Source organism: Rhyacophila brunnea, unplaced genomic scaffold, assembly GCF_057557595.1.
Source record: "Rhyacophila brunnea isolate RB1 unplaced genomic scaffold, BYU_Rbru_1.0 scaffold_22, whole genome shotgun sequence".
NCBI lineage: Eukaryota > Metazoa > Arthropoda > Insecta > Trichoptera > Rhyacophilidae > Rhyacophila > Rhyacophila brunnea.
The window spans coordinates 20,462,727-20,479,181 of NW_028232882.1; the positions used below are offsets into that span (position 1 = coordinate 20,462,727).

At 36.4% G+C, this 16,455-nt stretch overlaps 1 protein-coding gene across 1 annotated transcript; it reads left to right on the forward strand.

Annotated features, from left to right (window-relative positions):
* The first annotated feature begins 4,563 nt into the window (after positions 1 to 4,563).
* On the forward strand, positions 4,564 to 13,822 carry LOC147070185 (uncharacterized). The gene is made up of 7 exons (XM_085949460.1): positions 4,564 to 5,140; positions 6,419 to 6,679; positions 7,825 to 7,995; positions 10,165 to 10,370; positions 11,661 to 11,932; positions 12,650 to 12,843; positions 13,468 to 13,822. Exons 1-7 carry the CDS (start codon positions 4,855 to 4,857, stop codon positions 13,632 to 13,634), a joined length of 1,557 nt encoding a protein of 518 aa, XP_085805586.1. The 5' UTR covers positions 4,564 to 4,854; the 3' UTR covers positions 13,635 to 13,822.
* Positions 13,823 to 16,455: the final 2,633 nt, after the last annotated feature.

The window sequence follows — 16,455 nt, forward strand, 5'->3', positions numbered from 1 at the left end:
CCTCTGAGGCGGACGAAACCGGTCCTAATCTATTTAATAAAAGTGGAATAAGTACTAAAAAAAAATTACGTTTTATTAAATTAAAACAACAATACAATATTTATTCCGAATTCCACCGAAAAAAATGTTTTTTTGATTTACACCACCACCGTAGTGGGTGTAGTCGTTCTTTTCACAGAGTGTTGCAGATTTTTGGTTTTTTAATATTGAGGTTCCAACATATTAATTGAAAATGGACACAAAAAGTATTATTGCCTTTAAATTATACACAACCTACTCAATACAACACAGCCTTATATCTCGTTTATCGGTCTTTTGTCTATTGCACTCGGTGTACCTACACCATGGCTCCCACATCCTGAAACGGGCCCTCAAAAATTGACGCATTCAAATTTAGAGAGATACTACAACTAAAAACTCGTAATTTTGCGCTAAATATTCTGTCGATGATGCAAGGAAGAAAGCAGCTGAGGAGAAGAGTCAAGAAAAATAAAGTTCTGTATTTAATTAGGTACTGAATAAAATCTTTCAACAATGTTAATATTGCAAGTTTTGTGGTTAGTAAAAAGATTTCCAAGAGAGGAAATGAAGAGTAAATTGAGAAATCGATTTATTGATGAGAACCTAGAATCGTGTTTAAAATTAAATCAACAACATACGAACCTGACTTACCCAAACTTTACAAAAAGATGCAAGGCCATTATTCACATTGAGTTTGTCAGTCATTGTCATGATTCAATTTTATGGATACCTTACTTACAATTTAATTTTTATTAATAAATAAGATCATTATTACGTATGATATTCAGTTTTATTCAGTGTACCTACCTATAATTTAATTAGGACTTTAACTAAACTACCTACGTATATAATTTAAGTTTAAGAAATTTGGCTCTCAAAAGAAATCTCAATCGTTGTACTGTTGATATTTGGCTCTATTGACTAATGAGTTTTCCGACCACTGGGCTAGGTTATTTGACGGGCCCCCTATCCACCGCTTAGATTAAAGGCAGTGTGAAACACTACATTAACGTTTTTCAAATTGTGTTTTAGTTCAAATTGAGGGTACTTATACAGTGAATTATTGGCGATTTTCAGTACGTCATCTACTTTAATAATGGAGCTGTCGACACATAATAATCAGAAAATATATTGGACATTTATATAAATTAAAATGTTCATAGTCATGAAGTATAATAGCGCCGCAGGCGACTTTTTTTTACTATTAAAGCTAATTTATGAAATGTGTTTATCTCACTTATTTGGTCAACCCGACACGCCGGGCCCCCCACAGCCCGGGCCCCCAGGCTAGACCCCTGTCAACCCTCCCCAGCCATGACCACCACCACCACCGGAATACCACTCCGGAATTCGGGTGGACACCGAGAATTTCATTAGGGAACGGGTTTCTAAAAAAACCTGACATTAGTGTTTCGAAATTTTTGTATTAGAAATTAAAATCTAAGAAATATTACTAAAAAGGGTGCTGGAGAATTACAAATCATTTTTTGCCGTGTTGTTTGTCTAAGCCCAAGGTATAGTTTATTGGCTTTCGATTTCAATATGTAAAATCATTCTGATGATTTTCATATTTTGGGGGGGCCAAGGCCCCCTGGCCCCCCCCCTGGGTGCGCTACTGATCGGCTATGTATAAAGATTGCAATACAGGTATCTATAGTCTATGACAGGTGTTTTGAAAATCGGGATTTCGCTATTCATCGATACCAGAATACCGGTTTTAAAAATATAAAATACCAGAAAGCAAAGAAATTAAAAATACTATGTAAGTACTTATATATTATGAAATGACTGAATCACCCGATAAAAGTGAAATAATAATAAATAATTACAAGATAAAAGAACTTTTTATAAACTTACAACGTTTTTAAATTTTCTGTTGAATTATTATGCTCAATATGCTCAAACTTGTACTTGATATGAAGTAAATACAAAACAAACAAATAATATAGAATACTGAAATGTCATTTTGACATTTCATTTTGATTTCCATAGTAAAGCACGTAGGTATATATTAATAATTTAATTGCTAGGATCACCCCCTTAGCAACCAATAATAGTCTTTTACTTTTTACGGATTCTTCTGAAATAACTTTCCATACAAAACAGAATTAATTGAACATGAATTCAATTCTGATTAAAGATGGCTAAAAGTATTAAAGAATGCATTGACACCGTGTTCTGATATACCTATTCTAAAAGTTTTAAATGTCTAGCTAGTTGGGAAGTTGGTTAAAAATCGATCGCAAGATTTGTACTGGACAAACAACCACCGGACAAACAAGAATACCAGCTAATAAAAACGTTGTAAAATATCCACCACATATTTATTTTGAGCGTAAAAAAGTCGACTTCGGTTTGGATAGAATATTTGTTTCTGTAAGAACAGCTAAAAGAAGCTGCGTTTAGTTTTTCACGGAATTTGTCAAGAGCTAAAAAATCCTGTCGATTGCGTTTTCTGGATGGAATTTTAAATATTTTTTTTGCAAAAAAGTTCATGGCACTGAGAAAAAATTAGGCTGCCGTGAAAGAAAATAATAAATGTAATACTGAAAAACCGGTACTGTATGTATTGCAATCCCTAGTTTAAACCAGATTTACTCGAACCAGTCTTACCACCGCCATCTTTAGATTAATAAAGCCTGAGCATAACTTTTTGCACAAGCGACGAGTGGTCCACTTTTCACCTGTCAAAATCAGATCTCAGATTGCTTGACATTGATTCGCCCTTTCTCAGTTTCAGTTCTCAAATCAAATATATTAACTTTACTATCAGTGTTATTTATAAATAATATACATTCATGTTATTCAACAGCTGTCAAAGTCAGACTAGCAGTGACGTCCCGTGGGGGTAGGCAGATTGAGCGTCGGTTGGGGGCGGCAGTTACTCGAAGGGCGGCAAATCGAGGAGAATCATTTGATATCCATATATAGAAATAGCTACCTAAACTTGGTAATAACGAAAATATCTTTTCATTAAAAAATTCTGATCACTGGTTTGAAATAAAATGTATTAATTAACATAAAAGGTTTAACAGGAATGTATTTTTTAATCGGGTTTGCGATATCTAGTTTACTTCCCTTGCCCTTCGACGTCCTTGGTGACCAGAAACGACACCCGCACGGATGATAAAAATACTGTATAATAAATGGAGTGGCATTTCGGCGCTGCCCATGGGCGGTATTTTGTCTAGAGACGTCACTGCAGACTAGTCATTTACACAAAAACCGGTGGTAATATCGATTTCCAAAAAATATGTAGCATTGATCTATGCATTACATTTGTACAAAGTGTATTAATGCTAGTGTATTATTTATCATTTAACTCATCTATCCAAATCAAACCACTCACTGTGTCAAGGCAGCTGGAAATATCGAATACTCCTATTTTTATTAGCAGTGTATCCATTTATTATGAATAGTGTAGGAATAGTGAAAGACTACTCCAACAAGTGAACACGACAGACGCGTCGGCATGAGCACTCTATAGACAATGACAGGCAATGACAGGTCATCCATAGACAACGGGAGGGGCGAAAAGTAGGACCAATCGTGTAATGTATCGGCTTTCTTCTTCAGTGGGCAATGGTCTTACTCAAATTTTCAGCAAATATTGACAATTAACGGTTATGTAGGTATCATATCCGTTTTTCCCGGTAGCCTCTTTTAAATTGAACTCATCTAAAATAGCGATTAAAACCAAATATCCAAACACCCAAAAAGGTTAATCACACGTTTTATGTACCTACTATAACGTAATATTATTAATTTGATTCAGTAAATTACATAAATAAGAGATTAAATGTTAGATGATATACCTAAGCTTAGGTAATTAATTGGTCCCAGGTACAGAGCTGACAGCAACTAAAATAACTATCTAATCATATTAATTTTATAGGATCGAAATTGATTAAAATGCCTTCCGTGGGTAGGTAATTTGAAAAAAAAATGGTTTGTGAACTTCACGATTTTAGTACCTATTCAGCAAACCTATAGTTTTGATTACGTACCTACGTATGTTTATGGGTATCGATCGCAAAATAGTACCTAATGGATTAATGGAATCTGTATTGTTTGGAAACATCGAAATAATAACATACAAGGTACAAAATGAAGGTACAATTTTATTGTTTCAATATGTAGGTATCTAGTTACTTTATGAAGTAATCCAGTCTTTTTATAATATATGGCATATATTTAAAGTTTTTTTGTTTGGTTTTTGGTTTTTTGAAAGGTTTTATGAAAATATAATTAAAACAAAAAGTATTGACGAAAACAACCCTTATATCATTCCCGCCATTTTTCAAATCGAATTCTCACCCTTACCACCAGATGCCCTCGGCGGGCTGCAAATGTTTGCTGACTCAAATTTATGTCAGAAACACAGCGGAAAATCGCGTGGAAACAAAAGAAAATGCTGTGAATAATATGGTTAGTAGGCATGTAGTTATTTTAGAATGGCATATATCAGTTTTAACATATCACCGCTGGATTTTGACACCCCTTTCGCGGCGCGGGCTGCCGATAAAAACAAAAAACCGAGCCGTTTTCCGTCGGGGATGGGGTCGTATGGCGGGGGTAGCGCATCTTGCGATCTCCGTCAAACGCGATAATTACTCCGTACCCCCTTTGCCGGCGATCCGCGTGACAGCCTCACGCCGCGAAATGTCAAGACCAGCGATGAACTACGGCGAAAGGGGCGAAGAATGAGTGCGAGATTGTCGTCCGAGGGTAGAAAAATCGATGACCTCTTTAACATTGGGATAGGCCCAAAGCTAATTAATGTTGTTAATTGCCAACAGGAACATTAGCCGCGAGACGTGAACAGCGTAAACAATGAACTTTTCACCGTTTACCGGCCATTTTCCCGGAACAATACCGACCATACACCAATTCGCCGCGAAATTCACGCACGATGGCACGGCGAGCGCCCTGGTTCAGAGCCAGGACACGGGGAACAGGTACCATGGAAACAATGTGACGCACTTCAACCAGCACCATGCGTCCCTCGGGATGGCTGTCAACGTGGGGAAGTTCAGGCAGCCCGAGAATGTTGTTGTCAGTCTAAACAATGTGCCTAACTCTGGAGGGAATGCGGTGCAACAAAATATTATGCACACAGGTATGCAGTGATTTTATTTATATTGTGGCTGACATGTGTACATTACTGTGAAAATTAGTTTAGACAAGCGTGCAGATTCTGTTTCAAAACCTACCCTCTCGGTCAAATTTACCAAACCAAACACCTGTCTAACTAAAGACACGTTTTGAGGATATTTCTAAACATCCAAAACAGAAGCTCTATTCTAGCAGTCGTTAACACTTTTAGCACATGGATGCACACTTTTTCTTTTCTTTCACTACAATAGGCCACGAGGCTAACAATGACAGTAGTGAAGTTGTAGCAGTGAAACAAAAACAGAAACACGTAGGTAGGCTTTGAATAAATCATAGATGTATATTGTGACCTCACCAAGAATGAGATGAGAAATCTGTACCTTATGCATTGGACTACGAGGAGTGCCTTAAAAAGTAGATGTTCATTATTCATTATATGGTAGCCTAGTAGGCCGAGTGCTTGTCTCTGAAACCGTAGGTCATAGGTTTGATCTTGTGACTGTTAAAAATGTATATTGTTTTGCATCCAGTCCGAAGAAACCTGTTAATATTATAACCTCCACTCAGGAGGCTCACATTATCCGATTGATGGTGAAGATGATAGCCTACTTTATTTACTTTTTTATGGCAATATATTATAATTGCAAGCGCAGGTGCAAATTTTTTTGTTTACCATAAAGACGACTACTAGAAGAGGGCTACGAAGACATATCACTCCATTGAAAGCATGATGGATAGCAAGGAGTATGGGTGTTTTGAGGATGATACTGATCTCAATATTGCAGACGGTTTCCTTATTGAGACAGGGTGTTCTAACAAGACTTGACCCCATGTCACAATTCTAATTTCACTGAGAACTATGTGAATATTGCGGCTAAGATCAGGTTACACTATAGATAAAAGATTTTCATGCAATTCGCAATTCAATGAATAATTCACAAGATTTAAGAAAATAACATTCTAATTATTGAACATATATAATTTTGAAAATACTTCTGAGAGGATATATTATAACTAATGATACCAATGAATTGATACCCCGCAGGAATCGAACCTGCATCTCTCAGGTATCGCGCCCATGCATATAGTCCACTATGGTAAAGAAGTCATACTTAATTACGACAAATTTTAACTATTGGCCTTTTAATACTACCATAAATCACCGATAAGTCAAATATTAAAAAAAAATAAGTTCAACAACGTACCCTTCAAAACACTATTCTATGTAATAGATCTGTAAATTGAGAATGCTAATCTTAACTTCCATCAGTGTCCATTCCAGTGAATACGGGCGCAAAGTACCACACGATAACCACGGCAACCACATCCTCCTCGGTGAACCTAAACAATCTGAGCCAGCAGTATACGGGGCAGATCAGCATTCCCTACACGCAGCACAGCTCCAATGCCAATTCGGACTCCATGCAGGTGCAGGTGCAGCAGCAGCAGACTCTCAAGGGCGAGAGAGCGGGGGAGAAGGGAGGCCGCGACGGTGGCTACGACCAGGACATGATGAACGCTACCATTCTACACCAGCAACAATGTAACAGATACATTTTTATATTGGCGTTAACCGTATCTGAGCAATTCTCAAGTATTATTCATCAGAGCATAGGTTTTTAACCCTTTTCTAATAGTGACACTGCAGATATGACGTTCGCCATTACAACACACTTGCATAAGCAGCATTAAAAGAAAAAAACTATGAAAATATAGCAAATTCTATTGATAATGAGTTTAGAAAATTATTTGATGTCAAATCTTTTGCGACACACATGCAGCTGACAGTGACTAGCAGAATAGCTGACATTGCAGTACAGTAGATCCCTGCTTCTAGTAATAATTTAAGAATACATTAAACTTCCATTCTATGGTAGGATGTGACTAATCTATTGGAAATCAGATAAGGTAGGATTTTAGTCTGAATTAAATTTGGATATTTGGATTTTCATCCTTTTTTGGTTGGCAGAACCCTATTACCATTTTGTAAAATCTCAGGGAATCCCTACTGAATGATACATATTTACATTGAGTGGGGTAAATTACAAAAAAGCCATGTAAATTAGAAAACCTTGCCATGCAAAGTGCCGCTTATAAGTAGATTGCCGCCTCTTGCTATATTATGTATTCAAATTGTATGTAAATTCTCTTTTTAGCACTACAAAAGGCCATGAGGCCCAATGACAGTAGTGTAGCAAATCAGGCTATGAGAAATCACATAAATATATCAAGCACTGGACTATGAGGGCCACCTCCATTTAATTACTCACTCTCCATATTTATTTTCTGCAATGGACTTAAATATAACATTAGTGTACATATTTTAAACGATTTCACAGAAATAAAATTAATAGTGCATAGTAGGTGGCGACGCTTATTACTGATTGAGCCTATCATCCATTGTTGCTACAAAATTTCCTCTTCTAAATTAAAAAAAGTCACTAGGTAGGTACTTCTTTGATATGATATATATTTAAAAACAGGTCATGTTAAACCTTCTTTTACTCGATTACAAAAAAGTTTATGCAAATTGACGCAGAACTGGTTGGGAATCACTGGATTAGACAGATCAAAAAATAGTACACACTAAATATAGCTATAAGCCAGGACATCAGTATTTGATTAAGTTGTGGTTTAAAAATCATTGACTCGTGAGCCCCGTTTTGTAATGGAATTGTCTTCCAGCAGCTGTTGGTCAGAACAGCGGGCAGTTGCAGCAACTGCAGCAGTCGTCCCAGCAGTTGGTGGTCGTGGTCCACGAGGCCAAAGACCACAACACTTCCGGTAAGAGCATTAAGCAGGAAGCCAGAACTGAGCACAGGGAAAGAACTCCAACAAATGGCAATACCGATTTTTTAGGTTTGTGCATTGTGGTGTCTTTTTTTGGCTAGCTTACATGTCATCTATGGCCTCTTACAATACTGACTCTTATACTGTGACCACTCATAGAATACACCTCCCGCCGTTGTGGGAAGTGCACTTTTGGATTGGTCGCAGTATACTTTGTGATATATTTACACATATAAGGATCAGTTCAGTGTCTCAGCTCTGCAAAATATTTTCGAAATTAAATCATCAATCGAGAAGCGGCGAAGGGTGGAGGTAGGTTGTGGAGATCCGATATAAATAGTGTTTACTTAACTTTGTTAGTCACGTCTTGTTTTCATTGAACGAAAAATACAAATTACTGCAGATGGTATTGCTTAGTTTTGGAAATTTAATTAAACCCTGCTTAAACTAAACCATAATAGATAAAAAAATATTCTTCTATCTATAAAATATCTAGAAGTATGCCATTAAGACGATACATCAGTGAAACGGCAAATAATTTTCAACTATAGGCGCTACGAAATTTTGGACTCGCTGACATTAGGAGAGTGAACGTGGAGCCGGGAACATGTCAATTCGTTTCGTGATGGCGACGGGGGTATTAATTCTTAAATCGTGTAAAGATGACTAAAAACGTTACCCATTTACTTGAAAAAGAAAACATGTCAATGAATATATTATTATTATTACTAATAGAACAATAAACAGAACATTAAATGAACGCATGTTGGATTTATATGACAAATTATATTTCGTTCGGCATGCATTATTTGCACCCGCGACCCGCAATCCGCGCATCGCCTAGCCACGATCTTTTTAGACCATGTCTTAACTGAGGTATAGCCTTAAATCATAAATAATTTTTTATCTATATGGTTTGGGTAAGCAGGGTTTCATTGAATTTTCAAATCTAACCCAACACCATCTCCAATTATTTTGTATTCTTAGTTCAATGAAAATAAATATGTAATATATTAACTGACAAATTTTCGTGTCCGGAAACTTGTACGTATGCAGTTCGGCGTATCACACTTCACCGTGAAATGTTGTATCGGAAATATATGGCTGTATATTAAAGACTGTCCAACCTAAAATGTAACCTGTAACATAAAATTCATGTCTAAATAAAACACGGTTCTTGTCGGTTTATACTTTACAGGAAGCCAAGCAAACAAATTTGGAAAGCAGCCAATATACTGGATTATTTGTTAGGTTAGATTAGGTTTTCATTCTTGAATTCATGAGTTTTGCCAAAATCAGCTATGAAAATTGAATTATTATTCATATTGAATCTAATAAAATTGGAGACCGTATAGTAAACGATCATCTGTTTCCGATAAGAAAGCTCACGGCTAACTGTGCCACGGTGAAATGTTTTACATACAATTTACATGTAACCACAAAGTTTAGTGTGCACTATTTATGTTGGATTTCCACAACCTACCTCCACCCTTCGCCATTGTAATCGAGAGGCGGCAATAATTGGGAAAAAAATGTCACTGAAATCTACATGACTTAAATTGATGATTTCTTGAAGGTTAATTAAAATAAATCAAAATATGTAATACTTAATCCACAAATACCATAAATAATGATCTCGTCCACTTATGCAGAACATGGTTTTCTGAAGTGGACAATTAAATAGGAAAATTCAAAAAAAATTGCATTGAAATTTTTAACTAAACACAATTATCCATTTGACTGTACGACAGACTTACTTACATTCATGCATCTTTTGCAAGAATTATACCTATTTTAATGGGACGTATATTTAGTGGGGTTTTTTTTTTAAATAAAAAATCTTTTGAATAAAAACAGGATCCAACTGCAAATAGATGACCTCTACGGTCTGTGGCAGTATTCATAGTTAGTGTACATTTACCATTGATGAACGTGTTATAGTGCCTGGAGATGCCAAAAGGCGAAACCCGGGCCGCAAAAAACGACTCAAATGGAATACTACAAAACTTAAATCAATTAGAATTTAAACAAACATACTTTGTGTTAAATTTGATGTACTATAAATTAAAACAATGTGGATTAAGTACTACATATTATATTTTTACCAAGCCTATTATGCCGTGAATTTAAAATAAAATTGAAACAGTTTCAGATTAATTTAGACGAATTAGATAATAGAAAATTATAGTCAAAAAGATTATGAAAGTAATATAATTTTTTGTTTTTTGTTGGCATCAGGTAGTGGAAGTATGGCGATGCCGGCGTCCTGGCAGTCCCTGGCCGCGCCCGGATCTGCCGTGGCCGATTACCTCTCGCATCTCCCCGCTTCTACCCTTCCCCTATCCCTCCACCACTTCCTCAAGTACTCTGCAGATACCATTAAGAAAGACGACAGCGTCAACCTCATTGCAGCTGCTGCCAACGTTAATGGACTTAATAATGTTGTGAGTTTTCCCTAATTCATTTCTGTAATATGGTTGGCCAGTTGGGCCGTTTGGGTGGTTACCGCGTCGGAGTCATGTTATCGGATGTCAAGAGTCTCGGGATCAAATCCCAGGTCTGGAAAAATTCACATATTGTTTTTCAATGTGTGTTTTGACCTATGAACCTATTAAGTTGAGCAGCTGATTGACATCCACTTCTCGGAAAAAAAACTGTTAATACAACCTACACTCTCTGGAGGGCCTTTTGATCTTCTTAGAATCGGACATGGAAGAAAACTATAAATATAATATAATTATTACATTGTCCACTTTGGATGAGTTCATAAGGGGTCCGCTTATGATACCGGACCAAATTCATATGTTGTTTTTTCAATGTGTGTTTCGATAAGTTGAGCAAGAAGTTTACATTCAATTGTTAAAAAAAAGAATCTGCTAAGAAAACTCTTCATGAAGCGGCCAAGATCAGCACTGAGTTGTATGGCTATACAATCAGGAAAAATCGAATTTTATATCAAAATTATTTTTTATTCAAGACTTACACAAGATTTAAGAATGCAACATTCTTCATTGATTAATAGAAGGCCTTCAGAAATATGCCTGCATATTTATTTATAAACAGTAAAACAGTATGTAAAAACAGAGTACAGTGAAACCCTGATTCTACGGTTTTCAAGGGACACTAAAAAAACTATGAACGTGGGATATATAAAAAAAAACTCGTTTTTCTTCTGGATTTTTTTCGACGTCTTGAATTATTTTCAGTTTCTCAGCTAGAGTTCTAGTTTTCTTCATGGGGGCCATTTTATTCGCGACTTATAAAAATTTGTGATACGACATGGGAGGCAAGCCTAAGTGCCGACCGACCTATGCAAACAAAGCGATGCGACTGAAAGGTCTGTATGTATCATAAACAATTCTACGAAACCAAATTGAAAAATATCTAACAAAAACGGTCAATCGGGATAATATTTGTGACGGGTCCATAATATTTAGACGATAGATCGAGGAAAACGATAAATCGGGGAACGGTTAATGCGGGATTATTTAACATTGTTCCTATGGGTGTTTGGCGGGACTTTCAAAAATGAACGATCCGTACGGGAAAACGATTTATGTGTTAACCGTAGATCGGGGTTCCACTGTACACAGAACATTTATTATTTTAATTTAAAATGGCTCCTAATTCTCAAAAGTTTCACATCACTAATTTAAAACATCCATCTGGCAGAAGCTTGTGTTAGATAACCTTTTTAAATCACGTTGTACGAAGTCATTGTATTATATCCCCAGATGTCCTCGAACGCTGTTAGCGGAGTAGTAGTCCAATCGTCCACTTTGGGACTGAGCCAAACGGGCGCCAACACGCCGGGAATAACCCCCAGTAAGAAGAAGAAGAAAAAGAAACCGCCCAAAGAGAAGAAGCCTCGGCCCAAGCCGGGCGAGATCCGCCTCACCACCGCTCTGGATGGCAGCACCCTCTACTGCTGCCCCGAGTGTCACATGGCCTACCCCGAGAGAGGCATGCTGGAGCAACATCTAGTTGGACACACTATGGAAAGAAGGTATATAACATGTATTTCTGGTACGAAATATGTTGAAAATGTATATAATTGAAGCAAAAAAAAGGATTTAACTAACTGATCAAGTTATCTACAAGTGACTTAGCATTGCAGATTCATTTACAGAGAACTTCACACTACTACTATGACATTTATTTGCCAATTCACAGGGCGTATGAAAAGACAATTCGTCATGATGGAAAAGCAGCCAATACGCCTACACTTCGGCATCATTATTTAGTTGAAAAATCATGTCAAATTTGTGTATAACTGCACTCGAGTATGTAATCACATTGAATATAAAAAAATGGCAGGCATAAGAAAATCAGAATGGCATTTAAGCAATTTTAATATTTGTGGAGTTTACCAACTTAACCATGTTTCATGTGTGTGCAGTTTCAAATGTCATAACAGAACTAGGGTTCCTTCTATTTATACTCTTTATTCAAATTCTTTGGTTGGTACTATAACATTATAAACCGGGATAAAACGACGAACGGGTCAGGACTTTGAGACCCATCCTCAAATTATAACAATATATTATGGTAAGCCTAGATATGAGGACATACTTACCTTTCGATTCGATACAACTCTTTCAATAGAAATTGTCCTCAAGCAATACTCGTTTGAAAACAAAAGATCACACTGTTATCTCAGCATAATGATGAAAGAAGGATGTTTCCTCCAAATGCCGCATTTAAGCTACTGTGTTGATTCCAGGTTTATCTGTGACATTTGCAATGCGGCTCTGAAACGGAAAGACCATCTTACGCGGCACAAGCAGTCACACAATCCTGAGCGGCCGTACGTCTGCTCCGTCTGCTTGAAAGCCTTCAAGCGCAAGGAACAGCTTACTCTCCACTTTGTCATCCACTCGGGCGAGAAGAGGCACATCTGTCAGGAATGTGGCAAAGGTGAGTCTGTTACTTGCATCTGTTTTCTCAGCAACACAACAGTCCATTAATTTTCCATAGAGGATGCCGACATGATTTTTTTTTCAATGCAACATTTAAAAGGGCGAAAATAAAAACAAAATCGATGCACCGCTAACGGGAAGATATGCTGTCAAATCAATGGTAAGATATGATGCTGAAATAAAGGTTATTGCGGCTAATGATTAAATTAGTTTCAAGTCATTGTATATTAATTTGTAGCAAGCTTCACACTTATTCTCTGAAGTTTATTTGCGAAGGTCGCACTGAGACAAAAACAACTTACAACACTACACATTATTCAAATGAAAAATCACATCAAATACAAATGTTACCAATACAGGCCACGATTTTCTTTTCTAAGTCTTACAAACATTGTGACAACTCAGGGATAGAGATAGGATACTATAGATAGGATAGATAGGATAGGATACTCAAAGATGTCAATTTAACCATACTAAAATTGCTTTAGAATCGTTATCAAAAATATTGTAATAGGTACTAAACATTTTTACTAAGTATAGTCCAAACACTTTTTTTAATGAGCCAGAAAGCATAATACCTATTACTGAACTAATGCGACTGTTATGTTATGTGTTGTGTCAGGTTTCTACCGCAAAGACCACCTGCGCAAGCACACGCGGTCGCACATAGCGCGGAGAGTGAAGGCTGAGCTGAGCCAGCAGGGCAGTGCCAGCAGCAACGGCGGCGCGGGGGGCAGCCTGCTGGCGCTGGCCGTACCCGCCCCTGCGCCCCCTCCGCCGCTGCCCTGACCCCCCCTCTCCGCCGGCGCCGCCCTCGCCACGCCTGCCCACCTCAACAACCTGCAGCTCGCCCAGCCACCGCACACGCACGCGCACCACGCCAAACCCATCGACTTCCTCGCGTTCGTGTCCGCCGCCAAGGACGCATTCTAGACGCGCGCCTTGTTCATTTAACGCTCTTAATACATCATTAGCCGAAAATACACTTACATTCTTTCATGTTGGCCACAATTTGGTTGCGTATGGGAAATCGGCTACATATTGTTTAAAAGTCTAAAATCACTAAAGAGAGTCAAAGGAAGATTTTGCATTTATGACTTACTTTGTATGTTGTGTGTCTAATTAGTATATATGAAGTCAGAAGCCATTCCTATAACCAGTATTTACTAGGTACTGTTTATCCTATTTCAAAATTTGCTATTTGCACGGCCATCTTCATCTTTGGTGCTGTATTCTATCAAAGATCACTGACCAAATTGCTGTAAATATCCGTATCCTGGGTGGGTTATATCAGATCAGTAACGCTTAAGACATTGAGTCACATGCAGAGATTGCGTAACAAAGAAAATCTCCTGCATTATGAGCTGGTATAAATGATACTTCTTTTGTTCTTCTGCAACGTTTATGTGCTGAATGCTAGCTAAGTTCACTTGCCTTATTGGCTCATCTTGAAATCGCATTATTGGTAAAGTGTTCAGTTCAGGAAATTGTCATCGTACCCCGATATAACCACTCGTGTAACGCAATTGAAATGAAAAATCTTTCAGCTTGATAAAATCAGGTTTTTTTGCTCTCCTTTAAAGTTGGTAATTCTGTAGATAAGACTGTATTGTCAGAATGCTTGCAATATGTAGCTGGATTCTTCAACGCAACGATTATGTTTTTTTTTTTATATGAACTAGAATTTCATTTCAGTTTTTAGATTTCCTTATAAAGACCATTCCGGATGTTTTTTTCCTTTTTACACATTTTTTCACTAAATGGCTGAAGTGGAAAATATTTTTTTAGAAGTATCAGTTGCTATCCATTTGCGACAACACCATTGATTATTATAAAATCATAATTTGGCAAAAAATAGCAGCTTTCCATTTCAGTCTACCAATCATTGATTGTTTTATTTCCACCAATGAAACTGCAAGTTCTTAACTCCATAATATAAGAAATCATGAATTATTATTTAGGTAACATAATACTTTCTACAATGACATACAATGTCAGACAGTGTTATATTAATTATACAGGCATATAGATGCTAATTTGCCAATAATATTATAGTAATTTTAACACTTTCTAGTCAGCGTCTCTAGTCACAAGTACCTATGTACCCATTTATTTTTACTGCTACCACATTATTAATAGTACAGTTCATTTTGTTTGCAATGCGCAGATCTACACATTCGATACAGTGTTGTAAAAACAATCGTTCGCGCTTGCAAAAAAGTTGTAAGGTGCTTAGCAGAATTGTCACTTTTGAATAATTAAAATAGTTGCTGCCTCTTTGAAAATGCAGCAAATTCGAAACAACTTGTTCTGCGGGTCGTTTGGTTACCATCACTGTGCGAACATGTCAAATCGCACAGCGTATAAAAATATCAATGCCCACGCTAGTAATAACACCTGTTTTGTACATGATGTTGAGAAATATCCTTCGAACAAATAAAACACTACGTATATCAGTATATTTTATATTAATGGATGCACCCAACATTAACATATATTTTTAATTTATCTTAAACGACTGTACTTTTATCAGATGACATTAAACCCGTGTTGCTATGATCCAAGTACGCTTGGACCGAGTGCCATCCCGATTCGATTTTTACATTTCGGAAGGCAATTTTGTTGGCTTTTCATAATTAATTCAGATTTAGCCTAATCCAAACCACGATACATTAACCCATTGACATCATATTTTAATAATTTATGCGCAAAATTTCCTGCTACAGTTCTAATGTTTCCGACCATGTCCGATCCTAATAGGATCATATCAATTTACTACCCGTTATTTTACTAATATGTTATATATCATATATTCAGGTGCCATTTTTTAACTTTTGATTAGGTACATCATAATACATAAATGTTATTAATTTCGTAACACACCGTAGCAAGCCGTAACAAACCATAGTGTATTTATATGTTTAATGTATTATTTGTTATTTTGCATTGAATAAGGTGTTGTTGTTTTAATATTGTTTGAGATAGAATAGAAATCAGACAATCATAATATGTTTCTTAGTGCAATGAAGCACCAATTTAATTATAAAGCACCATATTGTAACATACATTCCATTTCATTTTAACATCCTGTCAAAATTAATATTTAATGCACTGGCAATAATTAATTTACATTGTTTTTTTAGACATTTCATTTATGTATTTTAAAAACATCATTATTTTAACATTTATTGTACAAATGACAAGCTCACAATATCATAACACCAACAATAGTATGTATTATTTAGGTGTTTAATTATTTTTTAATACGATATAGTCTCAATTATCCAGATTTTTTTAGAAAAAGGTATGGATGAACAGTCAAATTTTCAAAAAATTATATAAAAAACTGTTTATTCCAGTACCTAGTAAAAAGGATTATTTTTTATTCAATTTCTCTGATTACCTTCATCGCACATTATTCCAGATATTTAACTCATTTAGTGCTGACAATGTGACTGGCATGTTTGCATTATTTGGCCATTAGATATAAGGTAATTAATTAGTAATTATCTGGTCAACAGTGAAGGTTTTACTGTACCGATTTAAAATGCAGCCTCATAAACATACTTAATTCGAGCCAACATGCTTTACCAATAGCTACCATCAATAA